We start from the raw sequence: 18,864 nt of genomic DNA on the forward strand, positions 1-18,864 counted from the left end.
ACACAGCACAATCAGTGATTTTCATACAGAGCGTTACGTGGTGTTACCAACATAAAAACCTAAACAGCCTACTTACAAACTCACTGATACTGAATTTTGCTGTTGAAATTGAACTAGTGTAAAGCTGCGAGTAATAATTGTAACGAAACGGCCTTCGATACCTCTGCACGGAACACTTAGCTGGCGCCACCTTGATGCGTTCTCGTGATCAGTAGGTACACAGCACGCAAAGCCCTGAATTGACGTGAGGCGTTCTTTTGTTGCAGGTATGTACGACATCACACCTCGATTCTTTGCTGTGGAATGGTACCATGCTGACACAGCTGCAGCAGGTAGCGTATGCTGCAAACACGCAAAGAAGGTATGTGAGCGCTCGTGCCTGCCACACGACGCCAGTTCACCACACAGCAGCTCAGACTGCAGTGCTTGTGAAGCTCCATCTCCCTGTGAAACTTTCCTGTGTCGAGACGCCTCCAGCCAGCACTTGCTGATGCGATGGTGATTAACGTGGTGAGTGCAACTACAACATAAGCAACATCTTCGCAGAAAAATAGTAAATATTGACGTGTTCTCTGTAGGAAAAAGACGTGCGTTGTTGTTGACTTGTGGGAGAAAGTCGGTCACCCATATCCATGCAACGACCTGCGTCTGTATTTCTGTCGTCTTTTACTGACTTTAATTGCATATAGACGCAGTTGTACCACGTATTACCACTCAGCTACCCATAATAAAGATAAAACAGAGTTATGTCACATTATGAGGCCAGTTATATTCACGCTTCATATCTCTCTGAACGGATTGTAAATGATTCTTTTCTTTTACGTCAGAAAGGAATAATGGCAGGCTAATTTCTGAATATTTGAGTTTTACAGTGCCAGTAACACATGCTTTCAACTTTTGAATTGTGTGCACCTGAGTCTCGCGACTTTAATAACCGAAGAGAATATATAGAAAAGGACTTCGCTTGCTGGAAGATCAAGATCGTCTATTCTGTTTCAAATTCGTCCATGCACTGTTGTGTGCATCAGCAAGACATTCTTGGCCATTTCACACAAGCCTTGTTGGAGGCTCTAGCATTTCCATGCGTCATTTTTTAAATTTTACGCACAGTATGGAGTCTCTGCCATCAATGGAACTTCAGTTAAGTGAAATGATTTTCGGGTTTTCGTGCTGCGCCCTTGCTTTGATGACACCCCAAGTCCCCCACTCCCTAACCCCCAGAAGTTATGAAGTTAACCTCTATCTCAGGCTTGTACTTTGCACCGATTTGTTATGCGCGAACTGAGAAAAATATATCCTGAGTGTTGTTTACTTCAGCTAAGAAGTCCTCCATGGTGTTACATAACGAGAAAGAGGCGTTTAGATTCTACGCACAAAGATCGTTATCACGTATTGTGTGGAATAAACAACTGTTGCAAGAAATGTTCAACTAAGCTAAGTAAAAGCATTTTAGTTACGCTACTTTCGTCAGCTTCTCAGTACTAAAGATATGAAAAGAAGGGCTGCTTCTTGTTCCCTTCCATAATAAGTGCAAATTACGACACTATATAAGAAACGCAGCTTTAAACAATATTGCACGTCCTTCGCCTTGCTGTAATTGCATAGCGTTTTACGAATAGTAAAGAGGCAGTGTTATTGTATCGTATCAATTTGGCAGAATTTGCTCAATAGCCGAACTGTTAATAACCCTGACGCACACGTTGTCTGTTCATCTTTACTACTGTCATGCGCTTATTTACTGTTTGGTGACACTTCGCTGAAGTGCCCTGCATTACACTTCATTTAGCACACTCCAATATCCGATTTTCGGTGGACTTCTTTTAACTATCTGCTGTTTAGTAACGCGATTATCGAGCGTCACATTGGTGGAAATTGCAGAAATGGAGTAGCCTTTTCAAGAGTCAGCTGCTCGTCATGTTGGGAGGTTTGGATGCGTCGTATCATCTGATGATGACTCCCAACGACAGACTGCAAACATTCCGTACGCTTAATTTTTCTTATCTGAAATTCACAGTCATAGAAAACTAATGGAAAGCCAGCTTCGTATCCGTTAACTGATAAACTTGTTTGTTTATAACATCCGTTATTGCAATGTCAACCCTCTAGCCATTTTCCAGTGCAATATAGTAGAAATTTTGTGCTTCAGAACATCAGAAATGTAACGAAGACGTAATAGATTGTGCGTTGAAGCACACAATTTGCGCTGTATTCGAAGTTCAAATCACTAAGCGATCGAATTTGCTATAGTTAATATTATAAATAAACAGTTTTAATGACCAAATGTGATGACGATGTGTTTTAAAAATTTCACTTGCAGCGCGAGAAACAGTTTAGTAGTTTAACTTTCTCTGTCTTCCATCTTGAGCAGTTAGCTTATTTCCGCCTCTGTGTATCCCACGGAGCGCGATCAAGTCAGGTGTGAGCCATGTGATTGTGGTGGCACTATGCCATGTATTTCTGCATCTAACATGCACTCAGGAAAAATGACCATTATGTAATTAAAGATCATCGATAATCATAAAGGCATTTTTCTACAAATTCTGTTTATTGCATGACAACCACTGCCAAGTAGCTCATTTTCAAATGCTTACATGTCAATATAGATCGAAATCTTTACTTTCTTAAGCTCGATTTTGATGATCATATTCAGTCACATACTTGTCAGCACTTGAAAATGGTCCTTTGGCCTCACACTGAGCAGTAGAGTTGATACAGGAAACAAAAAACTGCTACTTAAGCAACAACCTTGGTAGAAGTGTTGGTAACCTTCATTATATTCCTGTGGTATCCCATGAGAGGAAAGCTAAAACTTTTCCCATTCTGTACAGAAACCAGATGGAAGTCATGAGTGTCGAGGGGCATGAAAGGGAAGCAGTGGTTTGGAAGTGAGTGAGACAGGCTTGTAGCATATCCCCGATGTTATTCAAACCATATATTGAGCAAGCAGTAAAGGAAACAAAAGAAAAGTTCGGCATAGGTATTAAAATCCATAGAGAAGAAGTAAAAACTTTGAGGTTCGCCAATATTGTAATTCTGTCAGAGACAGCAACGGATTTGGAAGAGCAGTTGAACGGAATGGACAGTGTCTTGAAAGGAGGATATAAGATGAAAATCAACAAAATCAAAACGAGGATAATGGTATGTAGTCGAATTAAATCGGGTGATACTGAGGGAAATAGATTAGGAAATGAGACACTTAAAGTAGTAAAGGAGTTTCGCTATTTGTGGAGCAAAATAACTGATGATGGTCGAAGTAGAGAGGATATAAAATGTAAACTGCAATGGCAAGGAAAGCGTTTCTGAAGAAGAGAAATTTACTAACATCGAATATATAGATTTAAGTATCAGGAAGTTGTTTCTGAAAGTATTTGTATGGAGTGTAACCATGTATGGAAGTGAAACATGGAAGATAAATAGTTAGTACAAGAAGAGAATAGAAGCTTAGAAATGTGGTACTACAGAAGAATGCTGTAGATTGGATGGGTAGATCATATTACTAATGAGGAGATACTGAACAGATTTGGGGAGAAGAGAAATTTGCGTCACAACTTGACTAGAAGGTGGGGTCGGTTGGTAGGACACGTTCTGAGGCATCAAGAGATCACCTATTTTGCATTGGAGGGCAACATGGAGGGTTAAAATCGTAGAGGGAGACAAAGATGAATACAGTAAGCAGTTTCAGAAGGATGTAGGTTGTAGTAGATACTGGGAGATGAAGAAGCTTGCACAGGATAGAGTAGAATGGAGAGGTGCATCAAACGAGTCTCTTCACTGAAGACCACAACAACAACATTATTCCTCTCTCCGGTGCACCAACACAAAGGAACACCAAAGACGTGCATTACAGACTACACCTGATGACGTAGTCAAAAAACGCTTTGTTGTCGTTCGAACCTGCCATCACTTGCCCTGGCTATATTTGCGGAATCTGTGAGACTCTTGCCCTTTCCAAGCTGAGGAAAATATCCTCTAAGACCTTACTCTCATTACTGAGTTAGATTCTCTACTTCCAATCATTTATTGTTAGTTTGTAACCTCCCCACAAAATAAAATAATATGAATAATATTCACATTTACTGTAACCTCACAAGAGAAAAATTCCTAATTCTCTCAACAGTAAAAAATATAATTGTGTCGTTCACATTCAGTATAACATACCAACAGAAAAATTGCATAACCTATCAATAATAAAATGTGACTAATCTCTCAAATTGCGACTCAGTTATAACCTTTCAATAATTGACTGTGAATTTAAACTGGTAAATTTTGGACGACAGCAGTGCTGCGTCATGGCCCTGAAAGACCATTCTGAATAAATTGAAAATTCTTACCTCAATGAAGTCGCCGGATAACGCATATATATCTGCTCTTACAATAAATTTTTGTGGCACAGCCTAGTGCAATGCTGGCCGATAGATTTGTCATGTATAAAAAGAACAACTGATTTTTCTTAGCAATAATCGGGATGACCATGGATTGGGGAAATTAGTAAATTCTTTAAACTGAGATGAGGGATTGTAAAAAGTTACTTTTTATAAGAAAGATTATTATCAAGAGATTTCTTTAGATACATTTACATGGGACTTGATATAACAATACTACATACGCGCTAGGCTGCTTTTACCTTATACTACAACGCTCAGGCTCTGCCATCGCTCCACCACGACCGGCCCAGCCAACACGATACATCAGACTGCTCGCTAGCAACTACTTACCCCTACTACCACACAGTTCCTACTGCAGTCAACACTGCTCTTTGGTCTCAGATTCTCTTATAGCTTACATATCGCAGGCAGCGCGTGAGCAATCCATCGAAATTACATCTACTCGAGTGCGCTAACAACAAATTCTTTAATCATGGACCTCTTACAAGTTATTTGACATTTTTGTCGATATGAATGTACTTTTTCAAGTGCATTTGTAAGTATATTGTTTTCGTATCGTAAATAACGTTTACCTTTATCATTCTTATTTTAACTGCGTCTGAAGATAATAATTTTTAACTGTCTTTTACTTATAAACGAAAATGATCGTACTGTTCTGAGACTTCTTAGTGTCACCACTTATGATAGCAATATTGTTTGAACTGTACTCCATTCTGTTTACATGTATCTTGATAACTATACCCGTCTTTAAAACAAACGCAGATATGTCGATACAATTATTTACATTTTTGCTTTAGTTTTTTGGGTCAAACTATTAACGTATTTTCTAATCGGTAGCTGTTCGTTAAATGTAACACGTTACTACGTTTGCGTTTATTATAAATCTTTATTCTGTAAATTTCTTTTAACAACACATTTTTGAATAGTATGTTTCACGTTGTGTCCTGGCCCCGTCTTTTTTGAACCTCATAAGTAATCTTACCACAACACTCCAGACTGCACTATATTTGCCAACGGAACAACTGCTCATGTTAAATCGATTGTAACTGCCTAAGCAGTTTTTGCTACGGAAGATCCACGTTTTTCCTACTGATATGCAATAAACAGCCACTAGCGTTTAGAAAGATTGGTGACCACATATCTTTACAGTCTACTTTTCTGGAAAAGCATTAGCGCACGGTTTCTTAAGACTTCACGTTGTCCAGAAAACTTCTGTTTTTTAATGTGGAGTCAGTCTAATATTCATGTGAGACGTTGATAGGAAGTGTTTAAGTCATCTAAAAAGTGAACGAAATGTTACTCACTTTGAAGAGAAGCTCGGAACGTCATCATTTTAATTGTCTTAGTGTTTCAAAAGTTCTTTCTCACGTGTTTTAGTGTTTCATAATACCCAAAACGATTTTATTCAAAATGAACAAAATGTTGTTAGTTAGAGGCACTATGAACTGGATGTCTACCGCAGATTATTACAAAGTAAATTGAGATTGCGTAATGTAAATAATAATAAACAAAGACATATCTCTGTTAATGGAACTGCAGTCTTGGAAAACTGTGATATACCAAGTCAAGTTACCTTTATAATTATATGATATGCAAGCGTCCGTCCTTTTAGCAGCACGTAATATTTCTGGTACATTTTCGATATTCTCTGTCTAATGATTCGGACAAAGAACTCAATGTAAGATCAACATAACTACAACATTTTGCCGGTCGCTCCATGCTTTACTGTAGAACGTATAAGTAGAAAATATGGTCCATTTGGGTATGATTCAGTTTCATTGAGTCTTTTAGCTGCTCAGTTTAATCATTCGGAAAGACGCCTACATTGTGAAACTAGTCTGTATTCTCCAATGTCCACTGTTATAGATTTCTCTCGTGTTCGTAGCGGAATTTGTACTGTCGAGACTGTCCGCAGTTCGTGGTCGTGCGGTAGCGTCCTCGCTTCCCACGCCCGGGTTCCCGGGTTCGATTCCCGGCGGGGTCAGGGATTTACTCTGCCTCGTGATGACTGAGTGTTGTGTGCTGTCCCTAAGTTAGTTAGGTTTAAGTAGTTCTAAGTTCTAGGGGACTGATGACCATAGATGTAAGTCCCATAGTGCTCAGAGCCATTTGAACCATTTTGAACTGTCGAGATTAATTATTGTGCCGTGATAATGAACTTTATATTCAAACATCGAGGTGTCATAACTTTGACATTTTATTATTTAACATAGGTTCTCATCTTCGTACCTAGCATCTGAGTCCGACGCAGGCGTAGCACCTAAGTTGTTGGATTTGTATGTAGAGAGTACACATCGTGTCCACTAATTAAAATTTTTTGTGATTGCACTGCCACTTTCGACGGTCGACGGCATGGTTTCATCTATCATCGGTGACCAATCGAACTGTTGCACGGGCAGGCGAAGCGTGTGCCTGGCAATAAGCCAAGGAATGCACGGTGTTAGACATTAGATGAAAAATAAAATTTGCTGTTGGCGTACTCTGGCTAAACGAAACATTGAATATGAAGTATCATATATTGTGATTCATATTGTTGCTTCTTGCAGAAACTGAATATACAGGGTGAAAAATATTTAAGCCGACAAACTCCGGGAGGTTGTAGGGGACATCAAAACAAAAATTTTTCCCTAATGTCATTTTTTCGTATGAGGAGTAGTTAAAACGGTAGAGGAAGATTTCTCTGGCGGCAAATTAATTAAACCAACAAAGACTTTTCCATTTTTTTTATGACCAAGAGACAACACATTAACACAACCCAATTTCAATTACAGTAGATTTTCAAATATGCCTCCATTGACACGTAAACAATGGTTACACCGTTGGATCATGTTCTGACACGGGCAAAAACCCCAGGAGTATCCTGAATTGTTCCTGCGGCTGCTACTATTCGGGCAACCAGATCTGATGCAACAGGAGTTGCGTAAACAAGGTTGCGCATCTCTCCCCACACAAAAAAGTCCATAGGGAACATATCTAGGGATCGAGCACGCCATGGTACAGAACCGCCTCTGCCAATCCACGTTTCTGGGAATCGAAGGTCCTGGAATCGACGCACACGACGACTGAAAAGTGCCGGCGCCTCGTCATGTTGGAACCACGTGCGTTGTGTTGTAGGGAGCGGGTAGTTGATAAACCCGCTGTGCAGCTCGTCCGTTGTGGTGCGCTATGTAGTACGCACCAACTATATCAATGTACTCACACCAGGTGTATCGCTCCATTAATAAACAGAGACAATGCACTACTACACTGGTGGACAGAAGCTGCCTACAACTGAAGAGCGTAATACGCCCTCTAACAACTGAAGATCGTGGCTCTGAGCACTATGGGACTCAACTTCTGAGGTCATTAGTCCCCTAGAACTTAGAACTAGTTAAACCTAACTAACCTAAGGACAACACACAACACCCAGTCATCACGAGGCAGAGAAAATCCCTGACCCCGCCGGGAATCGAACCCGGGAACCCGGGCGCGGGAAGCGAGAACGCTACAGCACGACCACGAGCTGCGGACAATACGGCCTCCACCTGTTTAAATAATCATCATAGGAAAAAATGGCATTAGGGAAAAATATTTGTTTAGAAGTCCCCTACAACCTCCCAGAGTTTGTCGGTTTAAATACTGTTCAACCTGTAGATTCATATGAGGTCATGTCAGGCTATGTACTTTGAATACCAACTAGTCCCAGATTTCAGCATTGTTGCGTCCATACATTTACTCGCCTTAGCCAGACTGATACTGCCATGCGTTTGGTGAGGTGCGGCACGGTGTTTGCTAGCTGGGCCCACGCGAAATAGCATCACCCTCCCCCCCCCCCCTTCGCACCCCCTCCCACCCCACCACACACAAGAGGACTTTTGAACCTGTGATGTCACCCTATTCGCCTTGTCCACCATACTACGTGAATGCTCGTCGCCAGGCAAGGCTCCGAGGATCAATATGTCAATGAAACGGTACCCGCTAAAGGTATTAGCTCTGTTGTGCTCCATCGAGAGCTTGCATGCATATGAATGACCAGTTAAGAATTATTAAAGCGTTTTAAATAGTTACTAGCTCTCCGCCCGAGACGGCTGCAAGTACTCGCAAGACCTGTCGTGTCACGTGCTGTGACGTAAGCGCCTCGGCGTGTCTTACTCGTGGGCCTCGGTTTGCCCGGTAATGATGCTCCGGTATTTGGCCAGCGCGCAGGATCGCGGCGTGACGTCGGCGGCGCGCTGTGAGGGGGCCAGAGGTGCAGCCGGCGTCAAGTGGCGCTGACGCCGGACCCGCAGCTGTGCCTGCCTCGCCGTCACCAGCGGAACTTCATTCGGCTGGCGAACGAAACGACCTGGCATTAGCCCGCTAACCGCACTCCAATGCATCATGGCCACTTTGAAATTAGGAAGCTTTGTGAATCACAAGACTACGAGCCACAAACCTTCGAGGAGAAGTTCGACTGCCGACAAGACGGAGATGTACAGTTGTCACAAAACTGGATCTAACAAGGGAACCTCTCCATCGCACCCCTCTCAGATTTAGTTATAAGTTGGCACAGTGGATAGGCCTTGAAAAACTTAACACAGATCAATCGAGAAAACAGGAAGAAGTTGTGTGCAACTATGAAAAAATAAGCAAAATATACGAACTGAGTAGTCCATGGGCAAGATAGGTAAAATCAAAGATAGTAGGAGCCCAGGAGTGCCGTGGTCTCGTGGTTAGCGTGAGCAGCTGCGGAACGAGAGGTCCTTGGGACAAGTCTTCCCTCGAGTGAAAAGTTTAGTTTTTTATTTTCAGACAATTATTGTCTGTCCGTCCGTGTCAATTACCAAAGTCCAGGCGCTCACACATAATCAACTCCGCTCTCCAAAATTCCAGGACATGTTCAGATTTGCTTCGACATATGTAGGATTTGACGGTCTACACACGGAAAAATTTGAAAACGTTAAAAACATATCTTTTGACAGAGCACGGGAAAACTGTGCGACTGTGAAACTGTTGCATTCATTTGTTGCAGTTTATGTGACAAACTCATGTTTTCATCACTTTTTTGGGAGTGATTATCACAACCACAAGAAAACCTAAATCGGGCAAGGTAGAAGAATCCTTTTACCCATTCGCCAAGTGTACAAGTTAGGTGGGTGGACAACATATTCCTGTCATGTGACGCACATGTCGTACAGAATATATCAGACGTGTTTTCCTGTGGAGGAATCGGTTGATCTATGACCTTGCGATCAAATGTTTTCGGTTCCCATTAGAGAGGCACGGTCTTTCGTCTACTAATCGCACAGTTCTGCGGTGCGGTCGCAAAACACAGGCACTAAACTTATTACAGTGAACAGAGACGTCAATGAACGAACGTACAGATCATAACTTTGCGAAAATAAAAAATGTAAATCTTTCACTCTAGGGAAGACTTGAACCAAGGACCACTCGTTCCGCAAATTCTAACGCTAACCACGGGACCACGGCTGACCTGTGCTCATATTCTCCTTGATGTTGCCTATCTTGCACATGGACTACTCAGTTTGTACATTTTGCTTAGTTTTTCATAGTTCCAGATAACTTCTTCCTGTTTTCTCGATTGATCTGTGTTCAATTTTTCAAGGCCTATCCACTGTGCCGACTTATAACTAAATCTGAGTGGGGTGCGATGGGGCGGTTCCCTTGTAAGCAACACCGACTCAAAGGAAGGTCTCGGCGCTTGTTCGTGACGTCACGTCAGCTAGGCACGGCGAACGCCAGGTCTGTTGCAAGCATACTCATAATGGTGGTGTCTCCCTCCCTGACATAGGAAAATGTGAAACTATTGCCGATAGTTGACCAACACATATTATTCTGAGAGATTTCTGTAATCAATTAATTGTGCAATTCGTTACACTTCTTAACAAATAGTATACTCCTGAACTTAAATTTCCACCTGTTTTAAGGATTGACATACAAAACAACTTCATGGTCCAGCAGCAACAGAATTCGTGCTTCTTTACCTTATTTGTAAATCTGAGGAAGTTACGTTTGTACTGGGTTGCTTTTACAAGAAACTGTGAACATATTGGTGCTCTTCTTTAGGTATCTTGGTTGACTATGGGGTGAGAAGCACTGATTGTTAATGAAATATCTTACGATTGTACATGTTGGGGGACGGGCTGGGGACAGAAGAAGAGGCAAAAGAGTGATACTTGTTTCATCAAATAAATTTTTTTATCTTATAAAGTTTCTCGTTTCAGTTGCAAGAGGGGAATATTTATCTTTTCTAATGCGCATGTTTAAAAAAGTTTAAGCTCAGCAGTATTTTCGATGTATGAAGCTATTTTGTTTCCTGTTTAGAATTCCTTTAGTTGAAAAAGACTGTAATCTAACGACTGGTAACAGTTGTACATTTACACATGTAAATTAGTTCCCATTTCCAGTGACGATGTCAAACGAAAATAAATAAAAGAAACGAGTTCACTGTAAGGGGGTTGGGGTAAGTTTCGATAACAAAATGGATCAAGTAAATATAGTTACTTGAATGTAAAATTTCCGAAGCCTGCAATGGGGCAAAGCGTCTTCTCATATCGATCTACGTTTGTTTCGACAGGATTCAATAATACAGAACTATGATCTTCATTTGTAGGTTTACGATAGTAAGAAAATCTTTCATCTAAATAAAACTGCAGAATCCAAAACAATACCAAACCTTTTGTCAAAAAATAAGATTTATAGTGGCAAGCACGCCCAGGCGTTTCTGACTGCAACAGACCTGACCGTGCCTAGCTGACGTGACGTCACGAACAAGGGCCGAGACCTTCCTTTGAGTCGGTGTTGATCTAAGGCGCTTTACCATTGACAGATTATGTGAAGCCTGAAACACGTTTTAATCTACCTAGATAAATTAATACCACCACGTGTTAACACTACGACCTACTTGAACCAAATAATGTAAGATTTTTTTTTTCGTACTACGCTCCTTTATCGCAGAGTTATTAATACCTCCAGTCTCCTATTCACATTCTACTCCACATCCTATAAATTCCTTTAATCTACAGGGTGACAATTATTGAACTACATGAAATAAAATCGTCATAACTTCCGAACAGTTTGCATTAGGACGTTCAAACTGCATGGTTGGCCGCGGGGGTGATGGGAATTGTAGGTGCATGCGTACGCATCCTGTTGTTTTCGGCCATTTGCACGTGAAAATGGCATCGTGCAGTGTGCCTGAACGTAAAGAGCTGATGCAGGTCTACTGTGCGAGCAACAACAGCCCAACTGCGGCTCAAAGGAAGTTGGCAACCTAAGTAAGCAGAAGATAACCTGTGCAGTTGTGCTAACAATCAAGAATTTGACTCGCAAGGTTGAGAGAACGGGTAGTCTTCGCGATGACAGTTTTGGCAATGTTGGTCGTCCAAAAAGGGTGAAAACACCTGAAAACATCGATAAGACACTTTCTGTGTTTCAAAATAGCCCCAGGTAATCGATCAGACGAGCTGTACATCAGGTGGGAATCAGCCGAGAGACACTACGACAAATTGTTGTTGAAGACCTGCATATCTTCCCAAACAAAACTCAAACCCATCAACCATGAAGCCCCAGGGGCATGGAACAGCGGTTTTGTTTTGCCAAGACTATTGCCCACAGTATTTACGGAGTTTGATGTGAAGATGGTTTGGTGTAGCAATAAGGAAAATCAGCATATTTGGGATACCGAGAATCCGCATTTTGCGATCGAGAAGTCACTGCACCCTCAACGGGTGACTGTGTGGTGTGCAATTTCCAGTCACAGAATAATCGGTGCGACATTCCTTGATGGCATCGTGACTACCGAATGGTACGTGAAGTTTTTGGAAGATGATTTCATCCTCATTACCCAGAGTGACCCTGATTTCGACAAGATGTGGTTCATGCAAAACGGAGATCGACCCCATCGAAGCAGGAGAGAACTTTTGATGTCTTGGAGTAGCGCTTTAGGGACCGCATTATCTGCGGTATCCGGAGGACACTGGCGTGAACCTCAATTCGCCGCCGTATTCTCCGGATCTGAATACTTACGACTCCTTTCTGTGGGGCTATATTAAAGACGAGGTGTATAGCAATAACCCGGAAACCATTGCTGAGCTGAAAACAGCCATTGAGGAGGTAGTGGATAGCATCGGCGTTCCGAGACTTCAGTGTACCATGCAGAATTTCGCTATTCGTCTGCCTCACATCATCGCCAATGATGGCAGCCATGTCGAACATGTCGTAACCTAAATCCAAATAAACGTGGTGACATTTACATGTTTGCGCGCCGTAGTTTGTAACTAATTTACGATTTTTTTTTCAAATAATTCAGTAATTGTCAGCCTGTATATGGAAAGACAAAATTTCTCTGTGAATTTCATTGACGAAATCTTCTCAGGTTATTCGCCGAGTCGTGTTGTCGCAACGTTTCGACGAGTTTACTACTCATCATCTTCACTCGGGCAGAACAGGGAGACAGAGCCAGGACTCCACGCCTGGAGTCCCCTCCACCACGCCGGGTGACGTACCCCCCTCCCCCCACACATGCGGGACTTCTCTTCCTGTGGCACGGGACTGGTCCACACATTGGGCTTTCGACAGCAGAGTCTGCGGCCCTGTGGTTATCAAGGAAAGAACCAAACATGAAGTTGGTATTTCCCCTGAAGATCACGAGTGTGAAACTAGCCGAAACATTATGACTCCACGGCTCTTCTGATAACCCAAGACGATATAATCCATTCACTGAGTCTGTTTACAAGAGATATGACACAATTTTTGTAGGGTAGAACATGCTCATAGAAAACTGTGACAATGGCGGAAAGTCTGAGATTTTGAAAGATCCTGTCTGCAATACATTTATTTGTTTATGTGTTAGAACTGGACGGTAAATAGTTTAGACAAGAAGAGAATAGAAGCTTTCGAAATGTGGTGCTACAGAAGAACGCTGAAGATTAGATGGGCAGATCATATAACTAATGAGGAGGTGTTGAATAGGATTGGGGAGAAGAGAAGTTTGTGATACAACTTGACTAGAAGAAGGGATCGGTTGGTAGGACATGTTCTGAGGCATCAAGGGATCACCAATTTAGTATTGGAGGGCAGCGTGGAGGGTAAAAATCGTAGAGGGAGACCAAGAGATTAATACACCAAGCAGATTCAGAAGGATTTACGTTGCAGTATGTACTGGAAAATGAAGAAGCTTGCGCAGGATAGAGTAGCATGGAGAGCTGCATCAAACCAGTCTCAGGACTGAAGACCACAACAACAACAACGGGATAGACCTACTTCTACCGTTATACATCATTGTCAATTTTGTACAGTCAATAAATTTAGCTACGCAAACCCTACAAATTTCATGTGAATTTATACACAAGATGCTAAAGTCAATCGAAATAAATTTCGTAGACCTAACAAATCTTAGGCCCTTATTCGTATATTATGTTGAGATTTACATGTCTCTATTTTATACACGCATTATGCGTTGACTGCACCATCTTCGATAATGTTATCCTTAAAGTAAATACCTTACACAAAAGTTAATTAATCTCCTTACCGCATCGTCTTCTCGTCAGAATTTCGTATGCGATACTGAAGTTCTTACCAGTAGTAAATATTTCATCTATCATGTGTAATTTTTTTTTTACAGACAACACCAAATTATCGGTCTGCAGAGTGTCCCAGGAGGAATAACAGGAACAATAATTCGAATCAATGAAGTCTAGTAAATACGGGCTCTAAAATGCATACATTAAGACCTATGAGCACAATACTGTGAAAAAATCTCTTCTACTGCAAGCCTTTGCCTTCCATATTTTGAGAGGTTGTAGTACGGACCAAAACATGGGCTTAAAGAGTTACGAGCACTTGTTCAGTAGAAGATATGTCTTCTACATTAAAAAACATAAGAAGTGCTCATAGCTACGAAACTGTGTTGCGAACTTTAATTATTACCTTACATCCGATGTCCCTGATTCTTATAATGACAGGAAAGATTCATGTAACCGCGCGAAGTGTCATTGCAAATGTGAAATGTCGGTAAATTAATAACCAGTTTAACTGCTAGAATATTAAATGCGAGCTTGGAAAGGTGTATGCATAATGCTGTACTGGTACCGGGTGTCTGTTTGTGCGATGAGTTCCATGCCTTTTGCACTGGTCGCTCAGTACAGGGACGGTTAATGCTGACTGTGGATTATGCTGGAGTTGTCGTCTGATGACGTCCCATATGAAGAATACAGGGAAAGAACGTGCTTTGACCACGTTATCAAATTATTCAAGGGGGCAATTTTAAGTTCGAATCCAAATTTCATGGATACTAATGGACAAAACGAATAAATACAAAAGTCTGTTGGAAGAACATGTTATACAAATTACATTTAATATAAGTTGATTACTTAAATATTTAAATTATAGTTTATTGGCTTAATATTTACATTAATGTAATAAATTGAAAGGGAAAGAGGTGTTACTTGTATATAGTACAAAAGTAGATAATGCAAATAAAACTATGTTTTATGTTAAACATTTTGTGTTAGACTATTTTGTCACGAAAAACAATGTTTAGAACAATAAAGATTCTTTGGTAAGTAGTTACACTCTGTTACTTTGACTTCTTGTGATAAAGTGGTAATAACAACAAAATATGTCACTTCGTCCCAATATGCACTTCTTAGCCTAGTGTAGAAGGTTTATTTAAAACACATCAGTTTCTTGACTGCAACACTTCTACAAAGCCTGGAGACACTGACAGTTTTCTTTTGATGATGCCAGGGCATCCGTAAAGACAAATTATTATTATTATACAAAATTATTTTAAAATTATATTTTATTATATTTTTATATTTTACCCCAGTGAGGGGGAGATAGATATTCTTCAGATTGCTGCTCTTGAAGTTCCTGTGAAACTCTCACCAAAGATAAAATCCAAGTTCCATTGTAAGTTTCACAATTCTGTTCTGATGAGCCTTGTTAGAAAAAACATTTCCTCAAATATTTCTTCTTCAAAAATGATTTCCAATTTTGTGTCATATCTTGAGTGACCACGGTAGCACCAAAAGGCTGAAGTTTACGTCGAGCTTCAGCCGTGATATGCACCCAGTCTATTGGAACTTATCCTAATGCTTGTGTGTTAATTTTATCACTCTCCACAAGTGTACTCTAATAGGGGAAAATCGTAACTTTCGGTTCACTCACAAGAGAGTTGAGGTACCTTGATATAATGTAATTCTTGTTCTGCTCTGGACAAGAATCACAAAAAACTTCAAGAAATTTAACTTTCTTGTGCAACAATTATGTCAAAAACTATTTAAAAGGAAACAGATCCATTGGCCCCTTTTCTCCCAATAAATTCAGAACGTTGAAGTTGCATGTGAAAGCTGATGAATATTGAAATTGTAAACACACAACTAAATTTTGTACGAGTAATAGATTTTATCAGTAGTTATGTTTGGTGAGCATAATGTATTTAGTAGTCAATGCAAATGGCTTCTGTTTCATTGGATTTTCGGCTTCTTAAACGAGCATTTCTCTTTCTGAAATGAAATGTTTCAACGTTGACGTTGTGTACTCTCTGATCAATGGTGATCTTATCAGTTTCTTTCAAGACTTGTTTCTTCATGTCATCATTTAAATTTTCAGATAACATTACGTTTTGCACTTTCATCTCAGCAGTGTACTTAATGCAGGTTGAGCATATATCATTTCTTGGATACCCCAAAAGCTATATCGAATTTGATGTTGAATACTTTTCTATGTATATCATATGAAATTTCAAATTCAAGTAATTTTCCTGGAATATTTCATAGACTTTTTTTCACCAAAACTTCCTCTGGGACTTACAACTTCTTGGTCTTGTCGTTGCTCCAATAACTTGATTTAGTCTTAAATGAAAGAATGTGGTCTTAAACTGCTGTACCTACTCCTTCCTTAAATTTCCATTCTCACTGCTTCCAGCACGAGCAGACTTGCCTAGCTTCAAAAATTTTATCGTTGCCTTATTATCCATGAACACCTATGAAAGCTCTTCTGCTTATAGGAATTTCATGTACCATACTGTCACCTTTCACTCTTCCTCTGTAGTTGAAACTACATCTTGAATCTGTGCTTCGTCGCACAATCTTGCTTGATAGTCTTTTGTGAAGTGGAAGTATTTTAATGAGGCCTGTCATATACAATCGTTGTTCATTCCAGTCTATCATATCACTAACCTATCGTATACTATTTGATCTTTCTTTGGCACTTACTACGTCAAATACTGTAACTTTTTGTGCAGTCTCCTAGTTCTTGCGACTTGACCCTTAATTCCTTCATGACCGTACTCATTCTCCCTCTTACTTGTCTTTTCTTAACACCTTTAGAATCCGAAGGTCTATGCCTTTTATCCACAGATAAAACACTCATAATTCAATACAAATGCTGTAATAAACTATTGAAACTGGAATGAATCACAACACCTGCATTACTAATCAGAATGCCTCAATACTAAAGCAATGGTTTTGACTAGTACCAACAATGCACAATAAAGGGTAAATTCTGTTTCTTGCTTCAACCAAAGGAATCTGAAACTTGATACTTAACACTGGACAAAACATATTTATTCCCTGTTGTGAGAGACATTAGAAAATTCTTTCTCTGCATCCCTAATCTAAAGTGAGTTACAGAACTTGGACTATTTATATTATCACACTGGTCGTTTAACAATATTAAACAACATAGAATCCTTCACCTCATGGCGTTCATAACTCAGTTTTGAAAAAAAGTGGACAAAGCACGTTCTTTTTCTGTACTCTTCATACGTGCTCGATTGGAGACAGATCTGGTGATCGATCAGGACAAGGCAACATGTCGACACTCTGTAGAGCATGTTGGATAACAACTGCTGGCATGCTGTTCGTGAATGGAAGCACAGCAGGTCGAATCACCACACTGACGGAGATATTTGCAGTCAGGGTGTGTGGGAAACCATGAAAGTGCTCCTGCTGTCATACGAAATCGCATTCCAGACGATAACTCCAAGTTCAGGTCCAGTGTGTCTGGCATGCAGGAAGCCTGGTTGCAGGCCTCAGTTGGCATCCTCCTAACCATCACAGGGCCATCATTGGCACTAAAGCAAAACCAGCTTTCATCAGAAAGCACTACAGACCTCCACTCTGCCCTCCAATGAGCTCTCACTTGACGCCACTGAAGTCGCAGGGTCATTGGAATGTGTGCTATAGAGCGCTTGTCTCGGAGGTGTCCTTGAAGTAATCGATTTGTAACAGTTCGTTGTGTCACTATCTTCCCTCTCGGTTGTGTCATGTGGTCGAAACCAGCAGTCTTGTACTGTGCTTAAATCCCTGCCATGTCTTTCTGCAATGCCACAGAAGGAACATTCAGCTTGTCGTAGTCCAATTATAAGACCTCGTTCGAACTCAGTACGTTGTTGATAATGGCGCCTTTCTCGCTTTAAAGGCATTCTTGACTAACATCAAATCATCACGTCTGATCGCGAATGTAACTAACGGCCACGACTGTTATAACATGTAATTAAAGCAAACCTGATTTTCATCCTCATACCGTATTTTGTCACATCGCTCAACCTTTTGGTCTATTCCTTCGTGAGTCCTCTACTTCTTAGGTTTCGCTCTGCTGATACCTTGACTGCTAGGCTTGAGAAACTATTTGTGCTTGTGGCAACGGTAGCAATAGGTAGTTTTATTTGTCCACAGGTCACTTACACATTGGTATTTGACACGTCATATCAGTACAAAGAAAAACTGTTAAAAAGTTAATTAGTTCATATATACAGCCCTTTTACTACAGAGACGTTTTGCTGACAGACGACTTCTATGTTGTGTACAAATCATTTGTGTACAAGTGTTCTCCCTATTTCATTTGCTTATTGAACAAGATAAAGACGAATATCTGTACGCCTCAGCTACGCGTTCTAATCTCTCTTATCTTGTTCTGATCCTCTGCCGAAACATACGCGGGGGAGCAATACAACTGTCACTTTATCTTCCTTGAATGCTTCTGCTCCAAAATTACCCAGCTAAATGTCTGTGTGAGGCCTTATGTCCGCTCAGTGCTGTTCAGCACAGCCTGGCTTTTGTACTGTTTCGCGCCGTGGCCGTAAGCGCTATCACAGATATTGCTTTCTGGATAATTATCTCCGGGTTTTTGTCAACTTTCTTTGTAACCTATTTTATTCTAGTGGTATATCGATCCATGAACGACAGTGCACGGTACCAGTATGTACGAAAAAGCCTCCCGCCACAAGGCGATTTTTCAGGCGGACGTACTCCGGTTCTATTGATCACAGAGATATAGAGTTCGAGTGTTTTTCCTCGCTCTTGGACCAGCGACCACTTGTACACCTATCGAAAGAACTGGCATACTGTAGCTATCCTACGGTAATGGGTCAGAATTTAAATATTACGCATTTCCTCCAGTCCAGGCAAATTAAACAAATCGGTTGGTTCTTTTGCAGGTATGATCTATGGTAGCCCACGGGCGGCTTATTAAAGCACCATCTGTTCCTAAG

General features: G+C 40.8%; 1 protein-coding gene across 1 annotated transcript in view; it reads left to right on the forward strand.

The window, feature by feature from the left end:
• Nucleotides 1–396: 396 nt before the first annotated feature.
• LOC126361668 (sodium/potassium-transporting ATPase subunit alpha) overlaps nt 397–18,864 on the forward strand; it is a 631,467-nt gene continuing 612,999 nt past the window's right edge. Inside the window, exon 1 of the mRNA XM_050007807.1 lies at nt 397–510. Coding sequence (XP_049863764.1) covers nt 496–510 — 15 coding nt within the window. The 5' untranslated portion in view covers nt 397–495. The remainder of the gene's footprint in view (nt 511–18,864) is intronic.

Source organism: Schistocerca gregaria, chromosome 1, assembly GCF_023897955.1.
Source record: "Schistocerca gregaria isolate iqSchGreg1 chromosome 1, iqSchGreg1.2, whole genome shotgun sequence".
Lineage (NCBI taxonomy): Eukaryota > Metazoa > Arthropoda > Insecta > Orthoptera > Acrididae > Schistocerca > Schistocerca gregaria.